Source organism: Gopherus evgoodei, unplaced genomic scaffold, assembly GCF_007399415.2.
Source record: "Gopherus evgoodei ecotype Sinaloan lineage unplaced genomic scaffold, rGopEvg1_v1.p scaffold_32_arrow_ctg1, whole genome shotgun sequence".
NCBI lineage: Eukaryota > Metazoa > Chordata > Testudines > Testudinidae > Gopherus > Gopherus evgoodei.
This window is the reverse complement of record NW_022059994.1, coordinates 6,666,676-6,691,895: the sequence shown is the minus strand read 5'-3', so window position 1 is coordinate 6,691,895 and position 25,220 is coordinate 6,666,676. Positions and strand designations below refer to the sequence as shown.

General features: G+C 63.0%; 3 protein-coding genes across 5 annotated transcripts; 1 reads left to right on the top strand and 2 right to left on the bottom strand.

Moving 5' to 3' along the window:
• Positions 1–358: 358 nt before the first annotated feature.
• On the top strand, positions 359–21,000 carry LOC115640715 (lymphocyte antigen 6 complex locus protein G6c-like). Of its 3 annotated transcripts, none has more exons than XM_030543597.1 (4): positions 359–897; positions 16,157–16,237; positions 18,457–18,573; positions 19,672–21,000. In XM_030543597.1, the coding sequence occupies exons 2-4, from the start codon at positions 16,186–16,188 to the stop codon at positions 19,878–19,880; spliced, it is 378 nt and encodes a 125-aa protein (XP_030399457.1). In that variant the 5' UTR covers positions 359–897; positions 16,157–16,185; the 3' UTR covers positions 19,881–21,000. The 3 variants fall into 3 exon arrangements, with proteins under 3 accessions (XP_030399457.1, XP_030399456.1, XP_030399458.1); XM_030543596.1 differs by having other exon boundaries at positions 359–1,011; XM_030543598.1 differs by lacking the exon at positions 359–897 and adding an exon at positions 4,528–5,086.
• Positions 2,351–5,862, bottom strand: LOC115640714 (protein Bouncer-like). The gene is made up of 3 exons (XM_030543595.1): positions 5,716–5,862; positions 3,106–3,219; positions 2,351–2,693 (listed from the first exon to the last, which is right to left on the bottom strand). The coding sequence occupies exons 1-3, from the start codon at positions 5,765–5,767 to the stop codon at positions 2,563–2,565; spliced, it is 297 nt and encodes a 98-aa protein (XP_030399455.1). The 5' UTR covers positions 5,768–5,862; the 3' UTR covers positions 2,351–2,562.
• Positions 10,689–11,608, bottom strand: LOC115640709 (lymphocyte antigen 6 complex locus protein G6c-like). The gene is made up of 3 exons (XM_030543583.1): positions 11,557–11,608; positions 11,190–11,309; positions 10,689–10,927 (listed from the first exon to the last, which is right to left on the bottom strand). Exons 1-3 carry the CDS (start codon positions 11,606–11,608, stop codon positions 10,689–10,691), a joined length of 411 nt encoding a protein of 136 aa, XP_030399443.1.
• Positions 21,001–25,220: the final 4,220 nt, after the last annotated feature.

Sequence of the window (25,220 nt, the reverse complement as noted above, 5' to 3'; positions counted from 1 at the left end):
AGCACATGACTTATGAGGAGAGGCTGAGGGACCTGGGATTGTTTAGTCTGCAGAAGAGACAAGTGAGGGAGGATTTGATAGCTGCTTTCAACTACCTGAAGGGGGGTTCCAAAGAGGATGGAGCTTGGCTGTTCTCGGGGTGGCAGATGACTGAACAAGGAGCAATGGTCTCTAGTTGCAGTGGGGAAGGTCTAAGTTGGACATTAGGAAACACTATTTCACTAGGAGGGTGGTGAAGCACTGGAATGGTTCCCTAGGGAGGGGGTGGAATCTCCTTCCTTAACTGTTTTTAAGGCCCGGCTTGACAAAGCCCTGGCTGGGATGATTTAGTTGGGGTTGGTCCTGCTTTGAGCAGGGGGTGGGACTAGACACCTCCTGAGCTCCCTTCCCACCCTGATATTCTATGAGTCTATGAACCCCAAAAGCGGATCAGTTAGACCAGTGCAAAGGGGCCACATGCACTTTGATACTGGTATGGCTGCGTCCAGCGCGGTGATTTGATCGTACCAGGCTCGTTAAAGCGATGCGACTTTCCAGAGAACGTCAGGGGCTGGTTACTTCTCTGTAGGCAGGTGGGGGTGTAGCCGTGTCAGTCCTAGGATCTAGAGACCGAAGCGGGGTGAGCGAATATCTTTTATGGGACCCACTTGTCTCTAATTTCTTCTCTAGGAGCCTGTGACGGGGTGCACTTGCCCCGCGCTGGAGAGGAAGGGGTTAAGCCTGCACTCCTGCCAGCGGAAGCCACGCCCCCTCGCCCAGCTGGGCACGCTCCAGTATAAAAGGGCGCGGGCAGCCTCACTCCAGGCTGACCGCCAGCGAGGAAGGACGCACCTCGCCGGTTCCAGCCCAGGAACAGCCAGAACCCTGAGTGCGGGAGCCAGAGGCGCCGAGACCCAGGCAGACGCCCGGGTACCTGCGGGCGCACGAGGGAGGTCGGCACGGCCAGGACCAGAGCTGGCTGAGGACCCCGGAGACCCCAAGGGCGTCCAGACGGCAGCATTGGGGAATGCGGTAGGAAGTAGCCCAGGGGAGCTAGGCAGGGGGCCGGTTACAGAACCGGATCTTGGGCTGGCGTGTTTCGCTCGGCGCCTCGCTGACTCGGTGCCACGTGCCCTCGCCGCTACCGGGGCTTGGTGGGACCTGCTGGAGAGGGAGGGCCCAGGCCCCCCTACTCCTGCCGCCCTCTGCAGGTGGCAGTGTACCTCCCCGACTCTGACCATTAGGCCGCAGAGCCCTGCTAAGGAGGGCAACTTCACTGACTCTGGACACTCGGCCACTCAACTCTGCTAAGGAGGGCAGCCATACAGACTGGGGTCACAGGGCAATGATATTGACTCCAGCCATTGGGCCATACTGCCCTGAGGCTAAGGGCAGGTAAGCGGACTTAACTGTGGATCTGTGACGTCTTTGCCCCACCTCAAAGGGGGACGGGGTGTACTTGCCCCACGACATCGAAAACCATCCAGACGGGCTGAGGTGGGTCCAAGCCAACCTTGAAGAAACACTGGGAAACATCGAAAACGATCGCTTAAAACTGGACCCAGCTGGAGAAACCCCCCAGCGGGTGCAAATTCAGAAAAAGTGGGACTTCTATTCCACTGGGAGTTTGTTAATGTGTCCCAAGCGGCCTGGAGGCACCGAGGCCATGGAGAACAACCAACAACAAGTAGATGTTCTTGGAAACGCAGATTCTTGACTTGACTCTGGTCTGTGAAGACTAGGGACAGATTTTTAAAGATTAAATACAATAGATGCCAAGAGGCACCTAGGGGGATTTTTCAAAAGCGTCCAGGCGCCCGAGCCCCATTGAAATCAGAGTTAGGGGGATCGGGAACCTGGCACCCAGCTGCATTTTTAAGCACCCAAACAGCTTTCGATCCCCAGATATTTCCAGCCAGATAGCCTGGCTGCAATAGGCTTAACTCATGTCTAGCTGAATCCCTTGGTGCCTGCATGTTGTGTTTCTTATATGCCTAGAGCCGCGGTTCTCAACAGGGATACAAGTCCACCGGGGGTAGGCAGAGCTCTTCCGGGGGGACATCAACTCCTCTTGATATTTGCCTTGTTTGACAACAGGCTATCAAAAAATTTCTGGCTCTGTCACTCTCTCTCGGTCCCTGTCCAAACTCAGAATCACTACAAACTAAAATTTCATACAGACAATGACTTGTTATACTGCCAGAAGCTGGGAATGGGCGACAGGGGGTGGGTCATTGGAGGATTCCCTGGTCTGTTCATTCCCTCTGGGGTACCTGGCACTGGCCACTGTCGGACACTGGGCTGGATGGACCTTTGGTCTGACCCAGTCTGGCCGCTCTTATGTCCTATACACTGAAATGTAAGCACAGGCTTTCTATTCCAATTGATTTATTTATAATTACAGGATCAAAAGGAGAAAGTCAGCCACTGTTCAGTCATAGCGGGGCTGGGACACTTCTGGATTTTGACGTCAGCAGGTCGTTTTTAAGGGAAGTGAAATTTGTGGGTACGCAAGACAAATCCGTCCCCTGAAAGGGGGGACAGTCAGAGGCGCCGGCCCCGGGGGTGCTCCGGGGGCCTGGCCTAATTGCAGAAGTCGCCCTGGCAGCAGGTGTAGGAGGTGGTGTAGGAGACGCCGGCCCAGGTCGCCATGTCCTGGGTGCTGCATTTCACCTCGTCCACGCAGTTCTTCCGCACAATCGTCTTGTGGCCGGCTGCAGGGGGGAGAGAGAGAGAGAGGGAATGAGAGAAGGAAACAAGAGAATGAAGGAAGAAGGGAGGAACAAAGGGAAAGAGAGAGAGAGAACAAAAAAGAGAACAGAGGAACGAGAGAGAAAAAGAGGGAATAAGAAAAGGAACAAGAGAGTGTGACAGAGCAAGAGAACAAGGGAAGGGGACGGAGACCGAGAGACACGGAGCCGGAGAACGAGGGAACAGGACAGGGACCGAGAGAGAGCGATGGAGCCGGAGAACAGGACAGGGATCGACAGAGCGACGGAGCCGGAGAAGGGGGAACGGGATGGGGACCGAGCAGGAGGGGTCCCCAGGACGGGGCAGGGGACGGAGACCGAGCAGGAGGGGTCCCCAGGACGGGGAAGGCGCCCGAGCCGCGGGCAGGGCTGGTACCTGCGTGGCCCCGGACGGTGGCACAGAGCTGCCCGGCCGGGCAGGTGACCGGGGTGAGCTCACATGGGGCGTCGAACGCCGTGAAGTCACATTTCAGGCACTGCAGGGCCACGCCTGGGAACGGGAGCAGGAGTGAGACTGGGCCCCTCCCCACAGATCCCCCCCAGCCGGGCACTGGGGGCTGCTCCCCTGGGGGTCCCTGCCCGCAGCTGGGCCTGCCCCAGCCCCACGACAGCGCCCCCTGGGGGGAGCCCCAGGGAATGAGGGGGAGCTGGGACTCAGGCAGGGGGTCTGGGGGGCAGGAGGAGTTGGGGGGCTGCGGTGGGGGGAATAAGGGGCTGGGATTCAGGTCAGGGGTTATGGGGATGGGGGAGAGGCTGGGGGGCTGAGGGGGTGGGGAGATGGGGACAGTTCGGGGGCTGGCCGTGGTTCAGGTTAGGATGGGGGGGGCAGGGAAAGGCCCAGCCCTCCTCTCCCCAGAGGGGGTTTAACATGGTCTGAAGGGGGGAGGGTCCATTCGCCACCCCCCCCCATTCTCACAAGGCCCTAGCTGGGGGATGGAGCTGGGGGATCCCATGGACCCCCCCTCCCTGACCCCAGGGGCACCCCCTACCCCTCCCCTCCCCCAAGGGTGCTCCCTCCCCCCAGCCCTGCTCGGGGAGGAGGCAGCGAGGAGCTTGGTGAGTTAACGAGTAGGGGGGGAGGTGTTGGAAATATGCCGGACCCCTCCCCCGCAATGCCCCTCACTCCCAACCCGCATCCCCTGCCAGCCCAGCCCTGCCCCCCAACTCTGCCGGTGCCCCTCACTCCCGACCTGCAGCCCCTGCCAGCCCAGCCCTGCCCCCCCCAGCTCTGCCGGTGCCCCCCACTCCCGACCCGCAGCCCCTGCCAGCCCAGCCCAGCCCTGCCCCCCCCAACTCTGCCGGTGCCCCTCACTCCCAACCCGCAGCCCCTGCCAGCCCAGCCCTGCCCCCCCAGCTCTGCCGGTGCCCCTCACTCCCAACCCGCAGTCCCTGCCAGCCCAGCCCTGCCCCCCCCAGCTCTGCCGGTGCCCCTCACTCCCGACCCGCATCCCCTGCCAGCCCATCCCTGCCCCCCAGCTCTGCCGGTGCCCCTCACTCCCGACCTGCAGCGCCTGCCAGCCCAGCCCTGCCCCCCTCCAGCCCTGCTGGTGCCCCTCACTCCCGACCCGCAGCCCCTGCCAGCCCAGCCCTGCCCCCCCCCAGCTCTGCCGGTGCCCCTCACTCCCGACCTGCAGCCCCTGCCAGCCCAGCCCTGCCCCCCCCCAGCTCTGCCAGTGCCCCTCACTCCCGACCCGCAGCCCCTGCCAGCCCAGCCCTGCCCCCCAGCTCTGCCGGTGCCCCTCACTCCCGACCCGCAGCCCCTGCCAGCCCAGCCCTGCCGGTGCCCCTCACTCCCGACCTGCAGCCCCTGCCAGCCCAGCCCTGGGCTCCCCCCACAAACACCCGGACACGTCCTAATAATCTTGGGCCCTGGGGGCAAAGTGCGACTCTTCTCTGGGACGAGAACCAAGGGAGGAAACCGTTGCACAGCTCAAAATATTTCTCCCGGGCTGTGAGCCAAGTGGCAGCTGGTCAGGGAGCTTCAGTGCCCCCCTGTCCTCCCCCTCCCTGGTTCCCCCGTCTCCCCCCCACCTGCGCATGCTGCTAAACTGTGGTAGTCAGAGCCTGGGGGGGCTAATGGTTCAAAGGGGTCTGTAAACAGGACACGTGTTTCAGGCAGCAAAAATAACCCCACTTTTCCCAGGGAAGAATTAAACTCTTCCAGTCGGGAAGGAGAGCAGAGCCTTTCGGGACAAAGCGGGGTATTTTCGTGGTGTTTTGCATGACTGCTGGGTGTGTGCCTCAGTTTCCCTGTGGGTTGCATGTGGGGGGGGTTGCTGTTGCAGAGGACCAGGTGTGACCTGGCCCTGCAGTCGGGACCCCAGACAATGGCCGGAGATTGGATAACCCGGCGTCTGGTGAGCGGAAGAGCTGAGGAGAGGGGGCCCTGGCGGCCTGCCCAGCCAGAAGAGGGGGGGCCCGGGGGCCTGTTTACCGGACCGAGGGCAAAGGGCTGTCGGATGATCGGCTGGAGGGAGGGGGCTGCTGGACGGGGGACAAGGAGCAGCCGGAGCCCCAGGGGCTGGGGCCGGACTGAGACTGGCCTGGCCCGAGCCCCCTGAGAACCACCTGGGCTGGGTTCGGCCCTACAATAAACCCTCCTGGTTTCACGCTGGCGGAGAGTCCCTGCAGGCTGGGGATCGGGGGGTGTCGCTCCCTCTGGGGGGGCTCCCAGGGGGCTGGGGCGAGGGGACTCCCTGCGGGGCCCACGGCAGAGCCAGGCGGTGGAGGCTCAGAGGTGCGGTCCTGGGGGGCTCGGGGCCACAGGGCCTGACCCCAGCGCACGAGTGAGGGTGACTTTCCCAGGGGGCTCTGGCACGGAAGGGGGGGTCCTCCCACAGGGCCCTTGAAATCCTCCTCAGCGCCGTGGCCTGGTGTGGCAGCGAGTTACGCTCGGCGGGGGGGCTCTCTGGCGAGAAGGGACTGGGGAAATACAGAGCGAGAGCCCCAGGCGGCGGGGCGAAGACCCCCGGCTTTCGCGGCTCACCCAGGCCGGCGCAGGTCAGAGCGGCCAGGCACAGGAGCAGAGCTTTGCCCATGCTCGGCTCCGGGCGAGGCGCGTTGTGGACGCTCGGGGCCGGCGGCTGAGTCTGCGTCTGGCTGCGTCGATCCGGCCGACACACACAGCCGGGCAGGGCCGCGGAGCGACACGTGAACCCGGGGGCCTGACTGACACAAGCTGTAAACACACCGATGTGTGGAGCTGACACAGAGCCAGGGGTTAGGCGGAGACATATTTGTACAGATGGAGCAAACACACAGTCACACACAGTCATATATACACAGACCCAGCAGGGACACACACACACACACACACCGAGCAGGGACAGACACACACACACACACAGACCCGGCAGGGACAGACAGACAAACACACACACATAGACACAGACACCCAGTCACATACATACATACACTCACTCACTCACACACACACTTACACCCACACTCTTACACATCCTGATAAACACAGATTCTCACACTTTCTCACACGCACACACAGCCAGACCCAGGGTGTAGAGACACACATAGGCGAAACACACACCCCTGTAGCTAACACACACATAAAAACCAAACACACACACAGTCAATACTAACACAGCCATGTGTAGTTGACACACACACTAACACAAATGCACAAAATTCACACACACACACACACACACACACACACACACACACACACACACACACAGAGTACATGCTAACACAGACAGACCTGTGTAGCTGACGCCAACACAAACACACTCACGCACCCCCGACAGACAGACATTGGGTGTAAAGACACGTAGGTAAAACATACACCCCTGTAGCTAATACCCACACACACACAAAGTGTAAATGTTAACACACACTTAAGACACAGTCACACACACAACTACTGACACACACTGGGCACAAGTTGACAACCCTCCCACACACAAGGTGTAAACAGAATCACACAAACACACCTGTGCTGCCAACAGAGACACAGGGATGGTAACACACAAACACTCACAAACCCCACAGACAAATAGGCTCCCTGCCAGCTCTGCAGCTGCCCCTCACTCCCGACCCGCAGCCCCTGCCAGCCCAGCCCTGCCCCCCCAGCTCTGCCAGTGCCCCTCACTCCCGACCCGCAGCCCCTGCCAGCCCATCCCTGCCCCCCCCAGCTCTGCCAGTGCCCCTCACTCCCGACCCGCAGCCCCTGCCAGCCCAGCCCTGCCCCCCCAGCTCTGCCGGTGCCCCTCACTCCCGACCCGCAGTCCCTGCTAGCCCAGCCCTGCCCTCCCCCAAACTCTGCCAGTGCCCCTCACTCCCGACCCGCAGCCCCTGCCAGCCCAGCCCTGCCCCCCCCAGCTCTGCCGGTGCCCCTCACTCCCGACCCGCAGCCCCTGCCAGCCCAGCCCTGCCCCCCCAGCTCTGCCGGTGCCCCTCACTCCTGACCCACAGCCCCTGCCAGCCCAGCCCTGCCCCCCCAGCTCTGCCGGTGCCCCTCACTCCCGACCCGCAGCCCCTGCCAGCCCAACCCTGCCCTCCCAGCTCTGTGGGTGCCCCTCACTCCCCACCCACTTACCCAGCCTCGTCCACTCAGCCACCCCCAGCTCCCCCCACCCGGCCCAAGACCCCCCATTCCCCATCCCCCCACCTACCTTGCCCCTGCTCCGTCCACCCAGCCACCCCCATCCCAGGGCCCCACTCCCCAAACTCGGCCCATAGGAAGGAGCCACCTGTCCCCCACCCCAATTGCCACATTCCTCCCAGAGCCCCATCCCAACCCTCACAGCCCCATTCTGCCCCATTGCCCCATCCCACCCCCACAGCCCCATTCTGCCCCAGTGCCCCCATCCCACCCCCCACAACTCCATTCTGCCCCAGTGCCCCCCATCTCACCCCCCACAGTCCCATTTTGCCCCAGTGCCTCCATCCCACCCCCCACAGCCCCATTCTGCCCCATTGCCCCATCCCCCGCCTGCTGCCCCCAGGGAAGAGCTGCTGGGTTGGAACCCTCTTATTGTGGGGTTATGACATCAGCACTAGAACGTCCAATCAGAATCCTCCTCCTCCTCCCCGTTCTCATTCTCCCACATCCCGTCCACCACTGGCCTAGACGGGAGAACCCCACTTCTCTGGGTACGTGGTGCCCCTCACTCCCGACCCGCAGCCCCCTGTGCCACCCACCTCTGCCGGTGCCCCTCACTCCCTACCCGCAGCCCCCTGTGCCCCCTATCTCTGCCGGTGCCCCTCACTCCTGACCCGCAGCCCCCTGTGCCACCCACCTCTGCTGGTGCCCCTCACTCCCGACCTGCAGCCCCTGTGCCACCCACCTCTGCTGGTGCCCCTCACTCCCGACCCGCAGCCCCTGTGCCACCCACCTCTGCTGGTGCCCCTCACTCCCGACCCGCAGCCCCTGTGCCACCCACCTCTGCTGGTGCCCCTCACTCCCGACCCACAGCCCCTGTGCTCCCCACCTCTGCCGGTGCCCCTCACTCCCGACCCGCAGCCCCCTGTGCTCCCCACCTCTGCCGGTGCCCCTCACTCCCGACCCGCAGCCCCCTGTGCCACCCACCTCTGCTGGTGCCCCTCACTCCCGACCCGCAGCCCCCTGTGCCACCCACCTCTGCTGGTGCCCCTCACTCCCAACCCGCAGCCCCCTGTGCTCCCCACCTCTGCTGGTGCCCCTCACTCCCGACCCACAGACCCTGTGCTCCCCACCTCTGCCGGTGCCCCTCACTCCCGACCCGCAGCCCCCTGTGCCACCCACCTCTGCCGGTGCCCCTCACTCCCGACCCGCAGCCCCCTGCCAGCCCAGCTCTGCCGGTGCCCCTCACTCCCGACCTGCAGCCCCTGAGCCACCCACCTCTGCCGGTGCCCCTCACTCCCGACCCGCAGCCCCTGTGCCACCCACCTCTGCCGGTGCCCCTCACTCCCGACCCGCAGCCCCTGTGCCACCCACCTCTGCCGGTGCCCCTCACTCCCGACCCGCAGCCCCTGTGCTACCCACCTCTGCTGGTGCCCCTCACTCCCGACCCGCAGCCCCCTGCCAGCCCAGCCCTGCCGGTGCCCCTCACTCCTGACCCGCAGCCCCCTGCCCCCCCAGCTCTGCCGGTGCCCCTCACTCCCGACCCGCAGCCCCCTACCAGCCCAGCTCTGCCGGTGGCCCTCACTCCTGACCCGCAACCCCTGTGCCACCCACCTCTGCTGGTGCCCCTCACTCCTGACCCGCAGCCCCTGTGCCACCCACCTCGGCTGGTGCCCCCCACTCCCGACCCGCAGCCTCCTGTGCCCCCCAGCACTGCCGGTGCCCCTCACTCCCGACCTGCAGCCCCCTGCTCCCTGCCCTCGCCACCTCTGCCGGTGCCCCTCACTCCCGACCCACAGACCCCTGTGCCCCCCACCTCTTCCGGTGCCCCTCACTCCCGACCCGCAGCCCCCTGTGCCCCCTATCTCTGCCGGTGCCCCTCACTCCTGACCCGCAGCCCCCTGTGCCACCCACCTCTGCCAGTGCCCCTCACCCCCGACCTGCAGCCCCCTGCTGCCCCCCCCAGCCCTGCTGTTGCACCTCACTCCCGACCTGCAGCCCCCTGCCAGCCCAGCCCTGGGCTCTCCGGCCCCTCCCTGCAGCTCACAGAACTGGGGATAGAACCCAGGAGTCCTGGCGCCCAGCCCCCCGGCTCCATTTGCTTCTCAAAGCACCAGACACGTCCTCAGCTGATTACTTTGTTTACTGTCGGGCTCCTCCTGGGATCACAGAGCTGGTTTGCTACTGTAGGGTCTCCTGGGACTGTCGACACTGCGGTTTGTTATTGTAGGGTCTCCTGGGACTGTTGACACTGCGGTTTGTTATTGTAGGGTCTCCTGGGACTGTCGACACTGCGGTTTGTTGCTGTAGGGTCTTCTGAGCTGGGCTGGCGCTGACTTGTTATGGTAGAGCCCTCGTGGGTGCTGGCCTGGCCTGGTTCGTTATTGTAAGGTCTATCCTGAGTGCCGGGCTTGCACAGGGGCCAGTTTCTTTTTGTAGGATCTCTTGAGGGTTGTGGAGACTGAGTGGGCCAATGTGTTATTGTAGGGTCTCTCGGGGCCGGTTGGTTATTGTAGGGTCTCTCAGGGGGCGGTTGGTTATTGTAGGGTCTCTGTGGGGCCGGTAGGTTGTTGTAGGGTCTCTCGGGGGCCGGTTGGTTATTGTAGGGTCCCTCAGGGGCAGTTGATTGTTGTAGTAGGGTCTCTGGGGGCCGGTTGGTTATTGTAGGGTCTCTGGGGGCCGGTTGGTTATTGTAGGGTCTCTGGGGGCCGGCTGGTTATTGTAGGGTCTCTGGGGGGCTGGTTGGTTATTGTAGGGCCCCTCAGGGCCGGTTGGTTATTGTAGGGTCTCTGGGGGGCGGTTGATTGTTGTAGGGTCTCTGGGGGCCGGTTGGTTATTGTAGGGTCTCTGGGGGGGCGGTTGATTGTTGTAGGGTCTCTGGGGGCCGGTTGGTTATTGTAGGATCTCTGGGGGCCGGTTGGTTATTGTAGGGTCTCTGGGGGCCAGTTGGTTATTGTAGGGTCTCTGGGGGGCCAGTTGGTTATTGTAGGGTCTCTGTGGGGCTGGTTGGTTATTGTGGGATCCCTCGGGGGCGGTTGGTTATTGGAGGGTCTCTGGGGGGCGGTTGGTTATTGTAGGGTCTCTGGGGGGCTGGTTGGTTATTGTGGGATCCCTCGGGGGCGGTTGATTGTTGTAGGCTCTCTGTGGGGCCGGTTGGTTATTGGAGGGTCTCTGGGGGCCGGTTGGTTATTGTAGGGTCTCTGGGGGGCGGTTGATTGTTGTAGGGTCTCTGGGGGCCGGTTGGTTATTGTAGGGTCTCTGGGGGGCCAGTTGGTTATTGTAGGGTCTCTGGGGGGCTGGTTGGTTATTGTGGGATCCCTCGGGGGCGGTTGATTGTTGTAGGGTCTCTGGGGAGGCTGGGTGCTGGGGGAGTCGTGGGGAGCAGGGGCGGGGGGGTCTCAGTGCAGGGCCCAGAGCGCCAGCGCCCCCAGCAGGCCAGCGTGGGGGGTGCGGGCGGAGTGGGGGGCACGGCTCCAGGGCCAGCGGGCGGGCAGGGTGGGGGGCGCGTTGCAGAGGTCGGTGCCGTTGCAGCAGGTCCGGTTATAGGTGAAGCCGAAGAAGGGGTCGAGGAGCCCGGCGGCGTCGCAGGGGGCCCCGGGGGGCTGGCAGCCCAGGGTCGACAGCGAGAAGAGGGGGCCTGGGGGGAGACGAGCCTATGTCGGGGGGGCGGACTCAGGCCTCTGTCCTCCAGCCCCACCTCCCAAAAACCTCCAGCCCCCCACCTCTGATCCCCTGTCCCTTAGGCCCCAGGCCCCCAAGCCCCACCCCCAAAAAACCTCCAGCCCCCCACCTCTGGCCTCCTGGCCCTCAGGCCCCTGCCCTCTAGACCCACTGCCCCCCAAAACCTCGACACCTCCCCCCCCCGAGGCCCAGCCCAGCGCCCCCCAGTGGGGACTCACCGAAGCTGGCGACGTGGCTCCAGCAGACGCCCCCGGGGGGGGCTGTGCACGTCCCCTGGCCCCACACGCAGCCCTCGTAGGGGTTCCCCACCTCGCACACACGGCATTGCAGGGCCCCCCCTGCCGAGAGATGGACCCCCCATCAGACCCACTGACACCCGCCCTGCCCCCTAGAGCCCCTCGCCCCCCGTCATGGGGCTGGGTGGGAGCCGGCGCCCCCCAGAGGGGACAGGCCCCTGCCCCATTCCCTGCCCCCCTGGACCAGCCAGTCCCTCCCTGGGGCCGGGGGGGAGCCGGTGCCCCCCAGAGGGGACAGTTCCCTGCCCCCCTGGACTTGTGCCCCTTGCAGGGGGTCCCCAGCCCGCACCGCTGGCCCAGCAGAGCAGGAAGGTGCCCGGCAGGAGCAGGGTCTGGCCCATGTCGCCGGCGGGCGGGAGGTCGAGGGCGCCGGACGCCTGCAGCCCCCTGAGCAATGGGGGGCCTGGGGGTCGGTCGCTGGGTCCCGGGCGAAGCAGGAGCCTCAGGTGGCCTCAGTCCAGCGCCGGGCGCTGCGTGTCTGGGCCGGGGCCGTCCGAACACGCCCGAGTTTACTCTGCGCTTATCGGCCTGACGCGGCCGCAGTGGGGGAAAGGTAGAAACTGGGAATGGGGCAGGGGCCTGTCCCCTCTGGGGGGCACCGGCTCCCCCCGGCCCCAGGGCAGGGACCGGCTGGCTCAGGGGGGTGGGGAATGAGGCCGGCCACATCTTGATAGTCAGACCCACGGCTTCCAGGTGGGGGCAGGTCCAAATGAAACGCGGTGACTCCCCTCCAAGGTCCCCCCTCCCCCCATCCCAGGCTCCTCAGCCCCCCTAAATTCCCTTTGTCCCCCGGTCCCTTGTGACCCCCCAGATCCCCGGCCAGGTTCCTCCTGATTGGCCAATCCTGGGAGGGCATCTCCTTGTCTGATCTGAGCTGGTTCGGCCCCCACCCGGGATAGCTGGGGGGACATGTGCCTCTGGCCCTGGTCCCAGAGCAGCCGGATCCCTCTCGCCTCCACGGGGTAGCAGTGCCACGGAGAGAGGGAAACTGAGGCACAAATTGGCTCCATGCAAAGAGGACAAAACATTCCAATGTCTGGGTCCGGTTCCCCACCCCCCTGAGCCAGCCGGTTCCTGCCCTGGGGCCGGGTGGGAGCTGGCGCCCCCTAGAGGGGACAGGCCCCTGCCCCATTCCCTGCCCCCCTGAGCCAGCCAGTTCCTGCCCTGGGGCCGGGTGGGAGCCGGCGCCCCCCAGAGGGGACAGGCCCCTACCCCATTCCCTGCCCCCCTGAGCCAGGCGGTCCCTTCCCTGGGGCTGGATGGGAGCCGGCGACCCCCAGAGGGCACAGGCCCCTGCCCCATTCCCCGCCCCCTGAGCCAGCCAGTCCCTGCCCTGGGGCCGGGGGGAGCCGGCGCCCCCCAGAGGGGACAGGCCCCTGCCCCATTCCCTGCCCCCCTGAGCCAGCCAGTTCCTGCCCTGGGGCCGGATGGGAGCCAGCGCCCCTAGAGGGGACAGGCCCCTGCCCCATTCCATGCCTCCCCCCCGAGCCAGCCAGGCCCTGCCCCTTGGCTGTAGCCCCCTTGCTGGGTGATTTCCCTCCCCGCCCCCACAGGGCCGAGACCTCCTACCAGCACCGGGAAATTTCACAAGCCGCCCCGGCTGCCTGAGGCTTAATAAGTGTCTTGGGACTGGAGAGCGTTGATGTGACTCAGCGACCCGTGGGCCAGGAGCCCGGACGCCTGGGTTCTCTCCCCAGCTCTGGGAGGGGAGTGGGGGCTGCTGGGTTAGAGCGGGGGGGGCTGGGAGCTTAGACGCCTGGGTTCTCTCTCCGGCTCTGGGAGGGTAGTGGAAGCTAGTGGTCAGAGCGGGGGGGGGGGCTGGGAGCCCGGACTCCTGGGTTCTCTCCCCAACTCTGGGGGGGAGTGGGGTCTAGTGGTTAGAGCGGGGGGGTGGGGGCTGGGAGCCAGGACTCCTGGGATCTCTCCCGCGGTTTTCTGAGTCACTATGCAACCCTCTTCTGACAACATAAATCAGTTCCTGACCCTGGGGGAGGCCGGGGGGTCCAGGGCCTGAATTCAGCCCTGTGAGCTGTGAGGGATCCACTGGTCACGAGGTTTTAGAGTCTCCACCAATTCCAACACTGGACAAAGCAAATAAAACCCTCACGCAGCATTTTCCACTGCTCAAGCAGAGCCCAGGGCTGGGCTAGCAGGGGCTGTGGGTCGGGCGTGAGGGGCACCAGCAGAGTTGGGGGGAGGGGCTGGGCTAGCAGGGGCTGTGGGTCGTGAGTGAGGGGCACCGGCAGGGCTAGGGGGGCAGGGCTGGGCTGGCAGGGGGCTGCAGGTCGGGAGTGAGGGGCACCGGCAGGGCTGGCAGGGGCTGTGGGTCAGGAGTTAGGGGCACCGCAGGGCTGGGGGGAGGGGGCTGCAGGTTGGGAGTGAGGGGCACCAGCAGAGCTGGGCTATTAGGGGCTGCGGGTCGCGAGTGAGGGTCATCGGCAGGGCTGGGCTAGCAGGGGCTGCGGGTCGGGAGTGAGGGGCACCGGCAGGGCTGGCAGGGGGTTGCGGGTTGAGAGTGAAGGACACGACCAGGGTTGGCAGGGGACTGCGGGTCAGGAGTGAGGGGCACTGGCAGGGCTGGGCTAGCAGGGTTTGCGGGTCAGGAGTGAGGGGCACTGGCAGGGCTGGGCTAGCAGGGGCTGCGGGTCGGGAGTGAGGGTCACCACAGGGCTGAGCTGGCAGGGGTTGTGGGTCGGGAGTGACGGGTGCTGGCAGGGGCTGCGGGTCGGGAGTGAGGGGCACCGGCAGGGTTGGCAGGGGGCTGCGGGTCTGGAGTGAGGCGCACCGGCAGTGCTGTCAGGTGCTGCGGGTCGGGAGTGAGGGGCACCACAGGGCTGAACTGGCAGGGGTTGCGGGTCGGGAGTGAGGGGCGCTGGCAGTGGCTGCGGGTCAGGAGTGAGGGGCACCGCAGGGCTGGGCTAGCAGGGGTTGCGGGTCAGGAGTGAGGGGCACTGCAGGGCTGAACTGGCAGGGGTTGCGGGTCGGGAGTGAGGGGCGCTGGCAGTGGCTGCGGGTCAGGAGTGAGGGGCACCACAGGGCTGAACTGGCAGGGGTTGCGGGTCGGGAGTGAGGGGCGCTGGCAGGGGCTGCGGGTCGGGAGTGAGGGGCACCGCAGGGCTGGGCTAGGAGGGGTTGCGGGTCAGGAGTGAGGGGCACTGCAGGGCTGAACTGGCAGGAGTTGCGGGTCGGGAGTGAGGGGCGCTGGCAGTGGCTGCGGGTCAGGAGTGAGCGGCACCGCAGGGCTGGGCTAGCAGGGGTTGCGGGTCAGGAGTGAGGGGCACTGCAGGGCTGAACTGGCAGGGGTTGCGGGTCGGGAGTGAGGGGCGCTGGCAGTGGCTGCGGGTCAGGAGTGAGGGGCACCGCAGGGCTGGGCTAGCAGGGGTTGCGGGTCAGGAGTGAGGGGCACTGCAGGGCTGAACTGGCAGGGGTTGCGGGTCGGGAGTGAGGGGCGCTGGCAGTGGCTGCGGGTCAGGAGTGAGGGGCACCACAGGGCTGAACTGGCAGGGGTTGTGGGTCGGGAGTGAGGGGCGCTGGCAGGGGCTGCGGGTCGGGAGTGAGGGGCACCGCAGGGCTGGGCTAGGAGGGGTTGCGGGTCAGGAGTGAGGGGCACCGCAGGGCTGGGCTAGCAGGGGTTGCGGGTCAGGAGTGAGGGGCACCGCAGGGCTGGGCTAGCAGGGGTTGCGGGTCAGGAGTGAGGGGCGCTGGCAGTGGCTGCGGGTCAGGAGTGAGGGGCACCGCAGGGCTGGGCTAGCAGGGGTTGCGGGTCAGGAGTGAGGGGCACCGCAGGGCTGGGCTAGCAGGGGTTGCGGGTCAGGAGTGAGGGGCACTGCAGGGCTGAACTGGCAGGGGTTGCGGGTCGGGAGTGAGGGGCGCTGGCAGTGGCTGCGGGTCAGGAGTGAGGGGCACCGCAGGGCTGGGCTAGCAGGGGTTGCGGGTCAGGAGTGAGGGGCACTGCAGGGCTGAACTGGCAGGGGTTGCGGGTCGGGAGTGAGGGGCGCTGGCAGTGGCTGCGGGTCAGGAGTGAGGGGCACCGCAGGGCTGGGCTAGCAGGGGTTGCGGGTCAGGAGTGAGGGGCACTGCAGGGCTGAACTGGCAGGGGTTGCGGGTCAGGAGTGAGGGGCGCTGGCAGTGGCTGCGGGTCAGGAGTGAGGGGCACCACAGGGCTGAACTGGCAGGGGTTGCGGGTCGGGAGTGAGGGGCGCTGGCAGGGGCTGCGGGTCGGGAGTGAGGGGCACCGCAGGGCTGGGCTAGGAGGGGTTGCGGGTCAGGAGTGAGGGGCACCGCAGGGCTGGGCTAGCAGGGGTTGCGGGTCAGGAGTGAGGGGCACCGCAGGGCTGGGCTAGCAGGGGTTGCGGGTCAGGAGTGAGGGGCGCTGGCAGTGGCTGCGGGTCAGGAGTGAGGGGCACCGCAGGGCTGGGCTAGCAGGGGTTGCGGGTCAGGAGTGAGGGGCACCGCAGGGCTGGGCTAGCAGGGGTTGCGGGTCAGGAGTGAGGGGCACTGCAGGGCTGAACTGGCAGGGGTTGCGGGTCGGGAGTGAGGGGCGCTGGCAGTGGCTGCGGGTCAGGAGTGAGGGGCACCGCAGAGCTGGGCTAGCAGGGGTTGCGGGTCAGGAGTGAGGGGCACCGCAGGGCTGGGTTGAGTTTCCCGCAGGCCGGGCCGGGTTTACAATCCCTTTGAGTCACCGGCTTTTCTCTGTGTCTGATTTTTCAATTCCCACATCTGGGCGTCTCCCTCCTCCAGGTCCTGCCCCCTGATTGGCTGCTGCTGACCCCTCCCAGGGATAAATACCCAGGCTGGGCCCCACCTGCCTTAGTTTCCCCAGCAGTGGCTGTTTGCACCTGCTGGTGTTGCCTGCCTGGCTCACCCCCCCCCTTGCTTGTCACTTTCAGCCCCCTGAGCTGCCCTGACCCCAGCCGGGATGAGCAAAGTCCTGTTTCTGGCCTTGTCCCTGCTGCTCTGCTGCACCCTGGGTGAGTATCGGGGGTCCTGGGGGGCAGGGTGGAGAACCACCTGGGGCCAGGGCTGGAGTCTGAGTTCTGTGACCCAGGTGCGGGCGCCTGGCCCTGGCTGAAGATCCTTGGGGGGGGGTTGCTCACCCTGAGACCCCTGGGGACTTTGGGGCGGGTCCCCCCGAGTGCAGGAGGCAGGAACGTCTCTGGATCTGGCCAGGGCATTTGTGCCCAGTAAATCCTGAGTGAGGAGGACAGGGGTCTGCAGGGCTGAAATGGGGATTGGCCTGAGTGAAGTTGTGGCAATTGGGGGCCTGGGGGCCAGGACTCCTGGTTCTCTCACTAGCTCTGGGAGGGGAGTGGGGTGGGGTGTAGTGGTTAGAATGGCAGAGGGGGAGCTGGGAGCCAGCACTCCTGGGTTGTCTCCCTGGCTGTGGGAGGGGAGGAGGGTCTAGTGGTTAGAGCGGGGGGGGGCTGGGAGCCAGGACTCCTGGGTTCTCTCCCTGGCTGTGGGAGGGGAGGGGAGGGGAGGGGGGTCTAGTGGTTAGAGTGGGGGGACTGGGAGCCAGGACTCCTGGAGTCCATCCCAGCTCGCTGGGTGTCTTTCGGCAAACGGGTCCCTGGCCCGTCTTCCTGCCCAGCACAGAACTTGTGATTTGTTCAGGGGCTTCCAGCTCCTTGGGGTGAGGCTGCCCCCAACCCACCTTCTGCCTGCAGCTCCCAGCTCACCCAGGGGTAGAGGGGGACTCGAAACTGTCATTAATAAAACGCAGTTTCAAGGGAGGACCTTGAAGTTACTTTTCTTATTGCTTTTTTTGTCCTGAGGGGCAGACTGGGGGCTTCTCTCTTCTCTTGGTGGGGGAAGTTATGAGGGGAAATTTTTTTAAGCTTCCTTCCCAAATGGGGACCCTTGAAACTGCTTTTTTCCCCCTCCAAGTTTAAAGGGGGAAGAGAAAATCGTTTCCCCGCTGTGTGTCCTTGCATGTTGTGTTTGAAATGTTTTCCCTTTTGAAGGGGGCGGTGGCAGGGAGACTCCTTTTAATTAACTTTTAATAACCAGAGACTGGAATTGGTATCAGTCCCTTGTGTAACGTAGGGAGCGCTCTGGTCCCACAAGGGTGGGGTGACGGCCTTGCTCATCCGCCCCGGGGTGCACACTGGGGAGATCGGTGACAGCTCTGTTCTGTGGGGGTGGGGCAGGGCAGGGGGGCCTGTGGAGCTGCACGACTGGTTTCAGGGCCGTGGGGGCGTCAAGTGGACGCTTGGAATGACTCAAAATCCTCTTGACTCGCTCAAGTGTCCCTGTGGGTGGCGATTGCGCCCTCCCTTGTGGCTGGCGCGCTCGAAACGCCCCGCTAGAACGCTAACCTCGGGTAACCTCGGCGTCCTCCGCCCACTTCAGGGACTCTTCACATTCCTGTATGTTCCCTGGCATGCACAGGGCTGCGCTGAAGGCTTAAATTCCTGGGGAGAGAACCCAGGAGTCCTGGCTCCCACCCCCCCCCCACTCTAACCACTAGACCCCACTCCCCTCTCAGAGCTGGGGAGAGAACCCAGGAGTCCTGACCTCCCCAGCTGGGTGCTGTCACTGCTAGGTGATACTGCCTTCCCCTGATGAGCTAATGGTCAGGGCCAGGTGTTTAATCCACGCCCAGCATGTGAAACCCCAGGTAGCAGGATTTGGGGCGTGTGCCCCGGTCCCTGGTGTCTCGGAGGCGGCTGTGCACTGGGATTGCAGGGCGCTTTCCGCGCTCCATCCCAGAAGCAGCCGCATCTCTGCACCAGGTGCACTCGGCTGTTGGGTAGCTTCCTACGTGTCCCAGTCTCCAGGGCTGGGAAGTCGCTCGAGTGAGTCAGGGCCTCTCGGAGGTTGGTTCTTCGCCCGCCCTGCCCCCTGGGCTCTCACACACACCCTGTGGGGTGTGTGCCCACGTGCAGGGTTTCGATGCCAGAATCCTTCCCTCCCCCTCGCACTTTGCCAATCCAGCAAAGAAAACAACTGCGGCAAACTGCACCCAGACACCTCGCTCCCGTGGCTTGGCTTAGCGCTTTCTGAGGCGGTGTGTACGGATAAAAGTGAGGGGTGAAGAACCCAGGCGTCCTGGCCCCCAGCCCCCCCCTGCTCTAACCACTAGCCCCCACCCCCTACCAGAGCCGGAGGCAAGAAGCCAGGCGTCCTGGCTCCCAGCCCCATGCTTGGAGTGACTCTCCGCTGATTTACCCCCTGTCTTTCCGTGCAGCTCACGGCCTCGTCTGCAGGGTCTGCAAGTTCCAGGTGGGCAGGCTCTGCTTCCACTCCCGCAGCCCCTGCACGGCGCAGGGGCAGCAAGTCTGCGAGACCACCAAGGCCTACATTGGTAAGTCCAAGGGGCCGGGGCCCCTCTGAATCGAGGGGGAGGAGCGGTGACGCACACCCGGCCTCCGGGGGAGCTCGGTGGGGGGGGGACTTTATTCTGCAGCAGCTGGATGCTGATGGAGACGAGGAACCAAGCTGGATGAGTCCCTCGACATAGGTACCTACACACGGCCACACCTTAGGCGGGAGATGCCCTACGCCCGGGTCCGATCCCTCCAAAGAAAAGGGCGAGGGGATTGCACTAGCCTTGGTTGCCTCTCAAGGGAGGTCTCTCCAAGGTCGGGGGGTCCCCAAGAGACCTCACATGGGGGTGAGGTCTGCAGAGACCTGCATCCAAACTCCTGCAAGACGAGAGGAACGCAGGATGATGGCGAAATTAGGAGACGTCCATCGAGAACTAGAGTCCTGAGGTTGGAGAGCTCCCTCGGGAGGAGAAAAGGGGGGCTCTCTCTCGAAATGGGGATGCCCTGCAGATGGGACATGCCCCCTGTTCTCCATCCCCCAAGGAGGCGCCCTTCGCTCTTGAGAAGTTACCTAACAAATCCAGGGCTTTCCTGGAAGCCAGGGTTTGGCTCTGGAGGGAGCCGCTAGAGGGCAGCTCCCACTGTCCAGAGAGGTCCTGTGGGGTTTGCTCCCCGCTCTGAGCAGGGCAGGGGGATAGGAGAAGGGGGTTAGAGGATGGTACTAGAGGTGTCTGCCTCGGGTACGCTCCTGCCCCATCTCATGTGGCTTCCTGCTGCTGGGATCTGCCGGTGGAGATGTTTGGATTCTGTGTCAGTGGTGGATAAAGCTCCTATAACACATCCCACTGCTGTCCCTGCCCCTCCTGTGACTTGTCCCCTAGAGAATAACAACCCACTACTGCTAGTTAGTGCTATATCTCTTCTCTAGATCAAGGGGTCAGAGGTCCAGGGTTCAAATCCTGCTGATGATCCACCTTATGGGGGTGGGATCACTTTCCAAGAGCGACTACAAGACCTTCCCACCTTCACTTCCCCTGCCCAGAGCTGGGGCTAGAACGGGAATCCCCCCACAAGCCAGGAATTGACCCTTGGCATCCTGAACCCCTGCTCACAGCTGCCCTGGTCTCTCCCCACAGGCAAGGTCCCGCTGTTCTCCAAGTACGGCTGCAGCCGGACCCGCGAGACCTGCAACATGACGGAGCAGAAGGACACTGTCTTCGAGGTCAGCTACAATCGGACCTGCTGCGAGACAGACCTGTGCAACGCTGCTGGCCCCACCCGGGCCGCTGGGCTCCCCCTGCTCTCTGGGCTGGGAGCCCTGCTGGGGTGGTGGTTGCTGAAATAGCCCCCGGCTCTCCTCTTCCCAGCCCTAACCTCCATCCCGTCTCTGCTACACGCTTTTCCCTCCCAAGTCCGCCTCGCCACAGGCTTTGGTAGCAGGCTCCACTCCACCCCCTCAAGTCGCCTTTTCCTCTGGTCTTCTCTATCCCACAAGTAGCTGCCTCTCCTTTATCATATCCTCTGTAGGCCCCCCACAGCCTAGAAAGGGGACCAGGGAAACCCAGCTACTACAGACAGGATGTTGTGGGGATACCTCAGCACCCCCTGAATCTGCCAGCTGCCTTCTGAAGGGTTTTGAGACCCCCCCCCAAAAAAATCTAATCTCACCTTCTGGCCTGTGTCTTGAAGGGGTGAGGTGATGACTGACCCTGAGCAAAAGCAGAGAGACGTTTGCTATTTTAGACACAACACTGGAGGGGAAGCCTCTGCCAACCCTAGCTCAGGACAGGTCTGAATACCCCATCGTCCCACGGGCAGGAGATCATCCTCAGCTTTTCCACAGAGGCTGGTGGGACAAAACCCTGAGATCCTATGGTTGAGCTGGAGGCAACTGTACCCCCAAATCTCCCTTGCTCACCCACAGTTCTCCTGAAGGCATATCCCCCAAGGTAAGAAGCATAGGCAGCTCCTTACCCCCACCCCCACCCCTAGTGGAGAACAAAGGTCCCAGATCTTTGTCCCAGACATCAGACAGTGGGTTGGTTTGGGGTCTTCTGTGGTATCTCAAGACCTGTGGGAAGTGCTGGATAATTGAGTCCTTTAGGCCTGAGCAGAGGATGAAACTGTGGATCCTAGGAGCCCCACACTGCTTGTTCCCATTGGGAACAGCCGCTCAAAATCTCCAGCGGAGAGCAGGTGGCCTTCACATCATCACTTCTGAGCACTCCCGGGGCATGCCGGGGAGATGACAAAGCTGGAGAAGGCTAAAGGTTGGCTACAGAGGCATAAACCCACGGGGTCCTTTCTGGTGTGTCCATTATACCCATCCACGCGTCTCCGTGACCGAACCAGCTCGCTATGGCGTCTGTTCAGAAAGCGTCGCTTCCCTCCAGAGGTCTGAGTGGTTTTTTAATACTTTGTATGTACAGTGAATGGAATAATTAAAACAAAAAAGTGGCTTCCTGCTCTCGGAGTTGTCTTCTCGGTGGCTGTGGTCGCTCGCCTGGAGACATCACAGCTCTTGGAAGAGCCCCAAGAATGGTTCAAGGTCTGGAGAACTCCTTAGGGTAATACAGAAAATTAACAGTCCCTCCGTCGTGGACCGGGGCTAGGCTCTGTACAAACACACAACAACAAGACGGACTCTCTCCCCAAGAAGCCCAAATACAGGCAGAGGAGCACAGGAGACCGCGCTGGTCAGCGTTACAGACCGTGGTATCAGCACGGGCCAGGGCTGGTTGGGGCGATGGGATCATGGGCTCCTTGGAGGTGAGGGATGACAGGTTGGCCGGGAACGGTCCGTGCCGGTGTTGGAAGTGAAGACAAGACGCTTGCATTGGATACACTGGAGTAGGGGAGCCAGAGGAGGCTGACATGGTCTCAGCTGTGTGGCGGCTTTGTGGGCAGAGTTGAGCGGGGCAAGATTGTGTTTGTGAGGCCAGGGGAGAGGAGGGTCATGAAATCACGATGCGCGTCTGGACCGGAGGCTTAGCAGGGAGGAGGGATAGGAATGGCCGCAGCTTGGAGATGCTACGCAATGGACATCTTGTGTCCAGACCAGTCGGGGGGTAGGGTGTCCCGAAGTGCATTTGCAAGGCAGAGATAGGGAAACAGGAAACACTGGTTTCATTGGCAGATACGTTCCCATCAGACACGGTGATTTGATGACATTTTTGCACCAGGTCCAGGATACAAATTCTGGTCCCCCCTAAAAATATGTTCCCCCCCTTGGAGGAATCGGAGGGTGACAGGACTTGCTTGTGGAGGGACGAATTCAAATTCTGCCTTTCCCGATGCCAAAGTGGGATGGGGGAGATGTGGATTCAGTGGGTCTCCCCCACTCCAGGTGCTCTGAACATCCACCGGGTTTGGGGGGGGGGGTCTCGCTTCTTTGCACCGTTCCACTTGGTATAAACAATTAACTATTCCTTGATGCCGGGATTTCAACCTGACCGTCAGAACCGCCAGGATCTAGAGTCCGTCGCTTGCTCGCTCGCACTCTCTCTCTCTCTCATTCTCTGGGGTTTTGAGGAAGGGGCAGAAAAGTTTCAAAGGTCTCAATTTCCTCCCAGCGCGGAACTGGGAACTCCCCTCTTCAACCTCAATCTTCTGGGGACGGACCCTTCTGCCCCTAGCTACGTCCACGTGAGCCCCAGGCCAGGATCCCACCCAGCGGCTCCTCCGGCCGGCCCGTCAACTTCTGGATGAGCCGACATGGATCTTGGCAGACTAACCCCACCTTGTGCTCAAGATGTCAAGAGACAGAACGTCTACCAAATCCCTCGGCAAGTGGCCCATGACCCCCCTGGTTTAAAAAGTGGCCCTGGATTAGGCTAGCTACATCATCTTCCAGCCATTGGCTCCCCCTTCTGCCCGGAGGAGACTCACTAATCGAGTCTGACGTCCTGCCTGGCTCAGGCTGGCGAATCTCGCCCCGACCCCCCTCCACGAGCCCCTCGCTTGGTATTTGACCAAAGCCGTTCTTCTGGGCTGGAAGCACCAAGGCCTGGCCAGTCCCCCGCTTCCCTGGGAAGTCTGTGCCAGTGCTAACCAGCCCCTGGTTCTCGCCCGGCCTGTCTCCGCTAGATGAACCAGCTCTTTGGTACCAGGTTGGTTCCCCCTGGGAAGTTGTGACGAACTGGGAAAGTTCTTAATGTTTTCTCTGAATACTGTGTTGGTGCCTCAGTGTCCCCATGGCAGTTCTTAAGTATCTGGCAGAGCAAAGGGCCAGTGCACCTAAATGCCTGACCCTCTGTCTCCTAGCAACTGATGGCCTGGGCCCCTCCCCTGCAAAGGTGCCAGCTGAAGGTGTTGGAGACAAAGGGATCAGGTGACCTCCTGGCCCGGGAAAGGGACTGAGGAGAGAGGAGGGGCTGAGAGGGGTTGTTAGTCTGGAGCTGGCTGGGGTCAAGGGTGGAGGGCAGACCTGGGGGTCGGACTCACTGACCCCCAGAATGGACCCGGCTAAGGGGTCCGGTTCTCTGTACCTACAAGCTCTGTTTTAGACCCTGTTCCTGTCATCGAATAAACCTCTGTTTTACTGGCTGGCTAAAAGCCATGTCTAACTGCAAAGTGGGGGTGCAGAACCCATTGGCTTCCCCAGGACCCCGCTGGGGGGGACTCGCTGTGGGAAGCGCACGGAGGGGCAGAGGAAGCTGAATGCTCCAAGGTCAGACCCAGGAGGTGAAGCCGTGGGAGCTTCTTGCCCTGAACAAGTCTGCTCCAAGGGAGAGGAGGCTCCCCAAAGTCCTGCCTGGCTTGGTGGGGAGCAGTTCCAGAGCATCGCCCAGTGACTCCATAACAGAAGTTACTTCTACACTAAGTCACCGGCCAGTTTTGGGGGTGAGTTAAACATGGGGGGGCTTCAGGCATTTTCTCCAGCCCTTGAGTAATTTTGGTGGCTCTCGGCTACTTCCGCTGTGATTTTCCTTTGGGTAGGCGGGAACCAGAATGCCACAGTTACCCAGTGTCCATCTCCCCAGCGTCCATCTCCTTGCTCGGCACGGCCACCAGCCGGCATGGCTGCCAACGGCACGCGGGCCACAGCCATGGGATCAGCGCGTGCAGCGCCAGGGGCTGCACAGCTCCAGTTCTCGTGCGGCCGTCCTGGCCCCGGGTAACACGGAAGCAGGGGAGGAGGGCGTGAGGCCATGACTCCCTGGGGCCGCGCTGCCCTCCTTTGTGGCTTGGTGGCAGCTGTGGCTTTCCTGGCTGGCAGACGGAGAAAGGGTTTCAAGTCCCTCGAGCGAGGGCGGCATTTGCCTACCCCGGGCTTTGGTCAGGTGACCAGCTAGGGACTGTCACACCCAAACGGTGATTCCTCCGGGAAAGCCTTGTTCTTACCAAAGCTCCCCTGAGCGGGGCCGCGCTTTGCTGGGACCTGAGGAGCTGCTGGTCCTCAACCAGCCCTTTTCTAGCCATGTGTCCGCTGTGCGCTAGGTCCTTTTCTTCCAGCTGGGAAGTCAGCTTCACTGCCGTTTACTATTTCTGAGAGTACAGCAAAGCCTCCCAAACTCAAGGGCCATCTGTGAATGTCACTGACGTGCTCTTCAGTCTCGCAAATCCTTCCAACATCATCCTCTGTATTTAGCATCACTAGTTGTGCAGGTCAACCCGAGCCAGTCTGAAGAATTTGTAACATTTGGCTACCAAAATACTTTCACGTCTAGCTCCGTGCCGCTACCACCCATCAGTTAATCTTGCCGTTACCTCTTAAGAGTTTGGTACCTCGGCTACTCTTCAGCCATCGTTAATTTCATTCTCCCCCATCATATGTTAACGAATGCGCAGGCTTTAGTCTAATGCTGCTCCCCCTCCAGACGAACTTTTAAATGTTCATCTTCCCCCCTGCAGTTTAGCATCAGCTCACGTATGTTGGTGGTGAACAACCACTTAAAACCCATCATCAGGCCGTTTCTTTCACGACGCATTAGAAAGATCTCCAGGAATCTCATGCAGCGGCCTTGCTGGCCCTGGAGATGGTGAAAACCCTTTCAAGCCGGGGGGGGGGGGCTGCACCCCCAGTACCCCCAGGTCCAGCATTTATAACATGTTTTTAATGGCCACGTATCTGACTGGCCCTTCGTAGCCCAGGAGGCCTGGGCAGCCTCTGGGATTCAGACACTGGAGCACCAGGACATTGAACGGGCCATGAATTAAAAGTGGCAGAACTAAATTTTTTTTCCAGCGTTTACACTTGGCTAAATGGCGAAAGCAAAGCACAACCCGGCTGCAGAGTAGAAACCCTGGGACCCTTCCCTGCTGTGAAGAAACAAGCCCCCCCCCCCCCCTGCCCCCCAAATCAGTCCCTAAAAGAAGCGTTTGTTTAACCTCTCTCGGGCGCTGGGAGAGGAAAGCCGCGGCCAGCAGGGGGCGCTGTGGGAGAGCGTCTGGGGGCTTCAGGCTGGAGGTGCAGGAATAGCGATCCCAGGGCTGGGGGGCTGCAGGTCGGGAGTGAGGGGCACCGGCAGACCTGGGTCGGGGGAGCCCAGGACTGGGCTGGCAGGGGCTATGGGTCGGGAGTGAGAGGCACCGGCAGGGCTGGGGGGGCAGGGCTGGGCTGGCAGGGGCTGCGGGTCAGGAGTGAGGGGCACCGGCAGGGCTGGGGGGGGCAGGGCTGGGCTGTGAGGGGCTGCAGGTTGGGAGTGAGGGGCACCGGCAGGGCTGGGGGGGGCAGGGCTGAGCT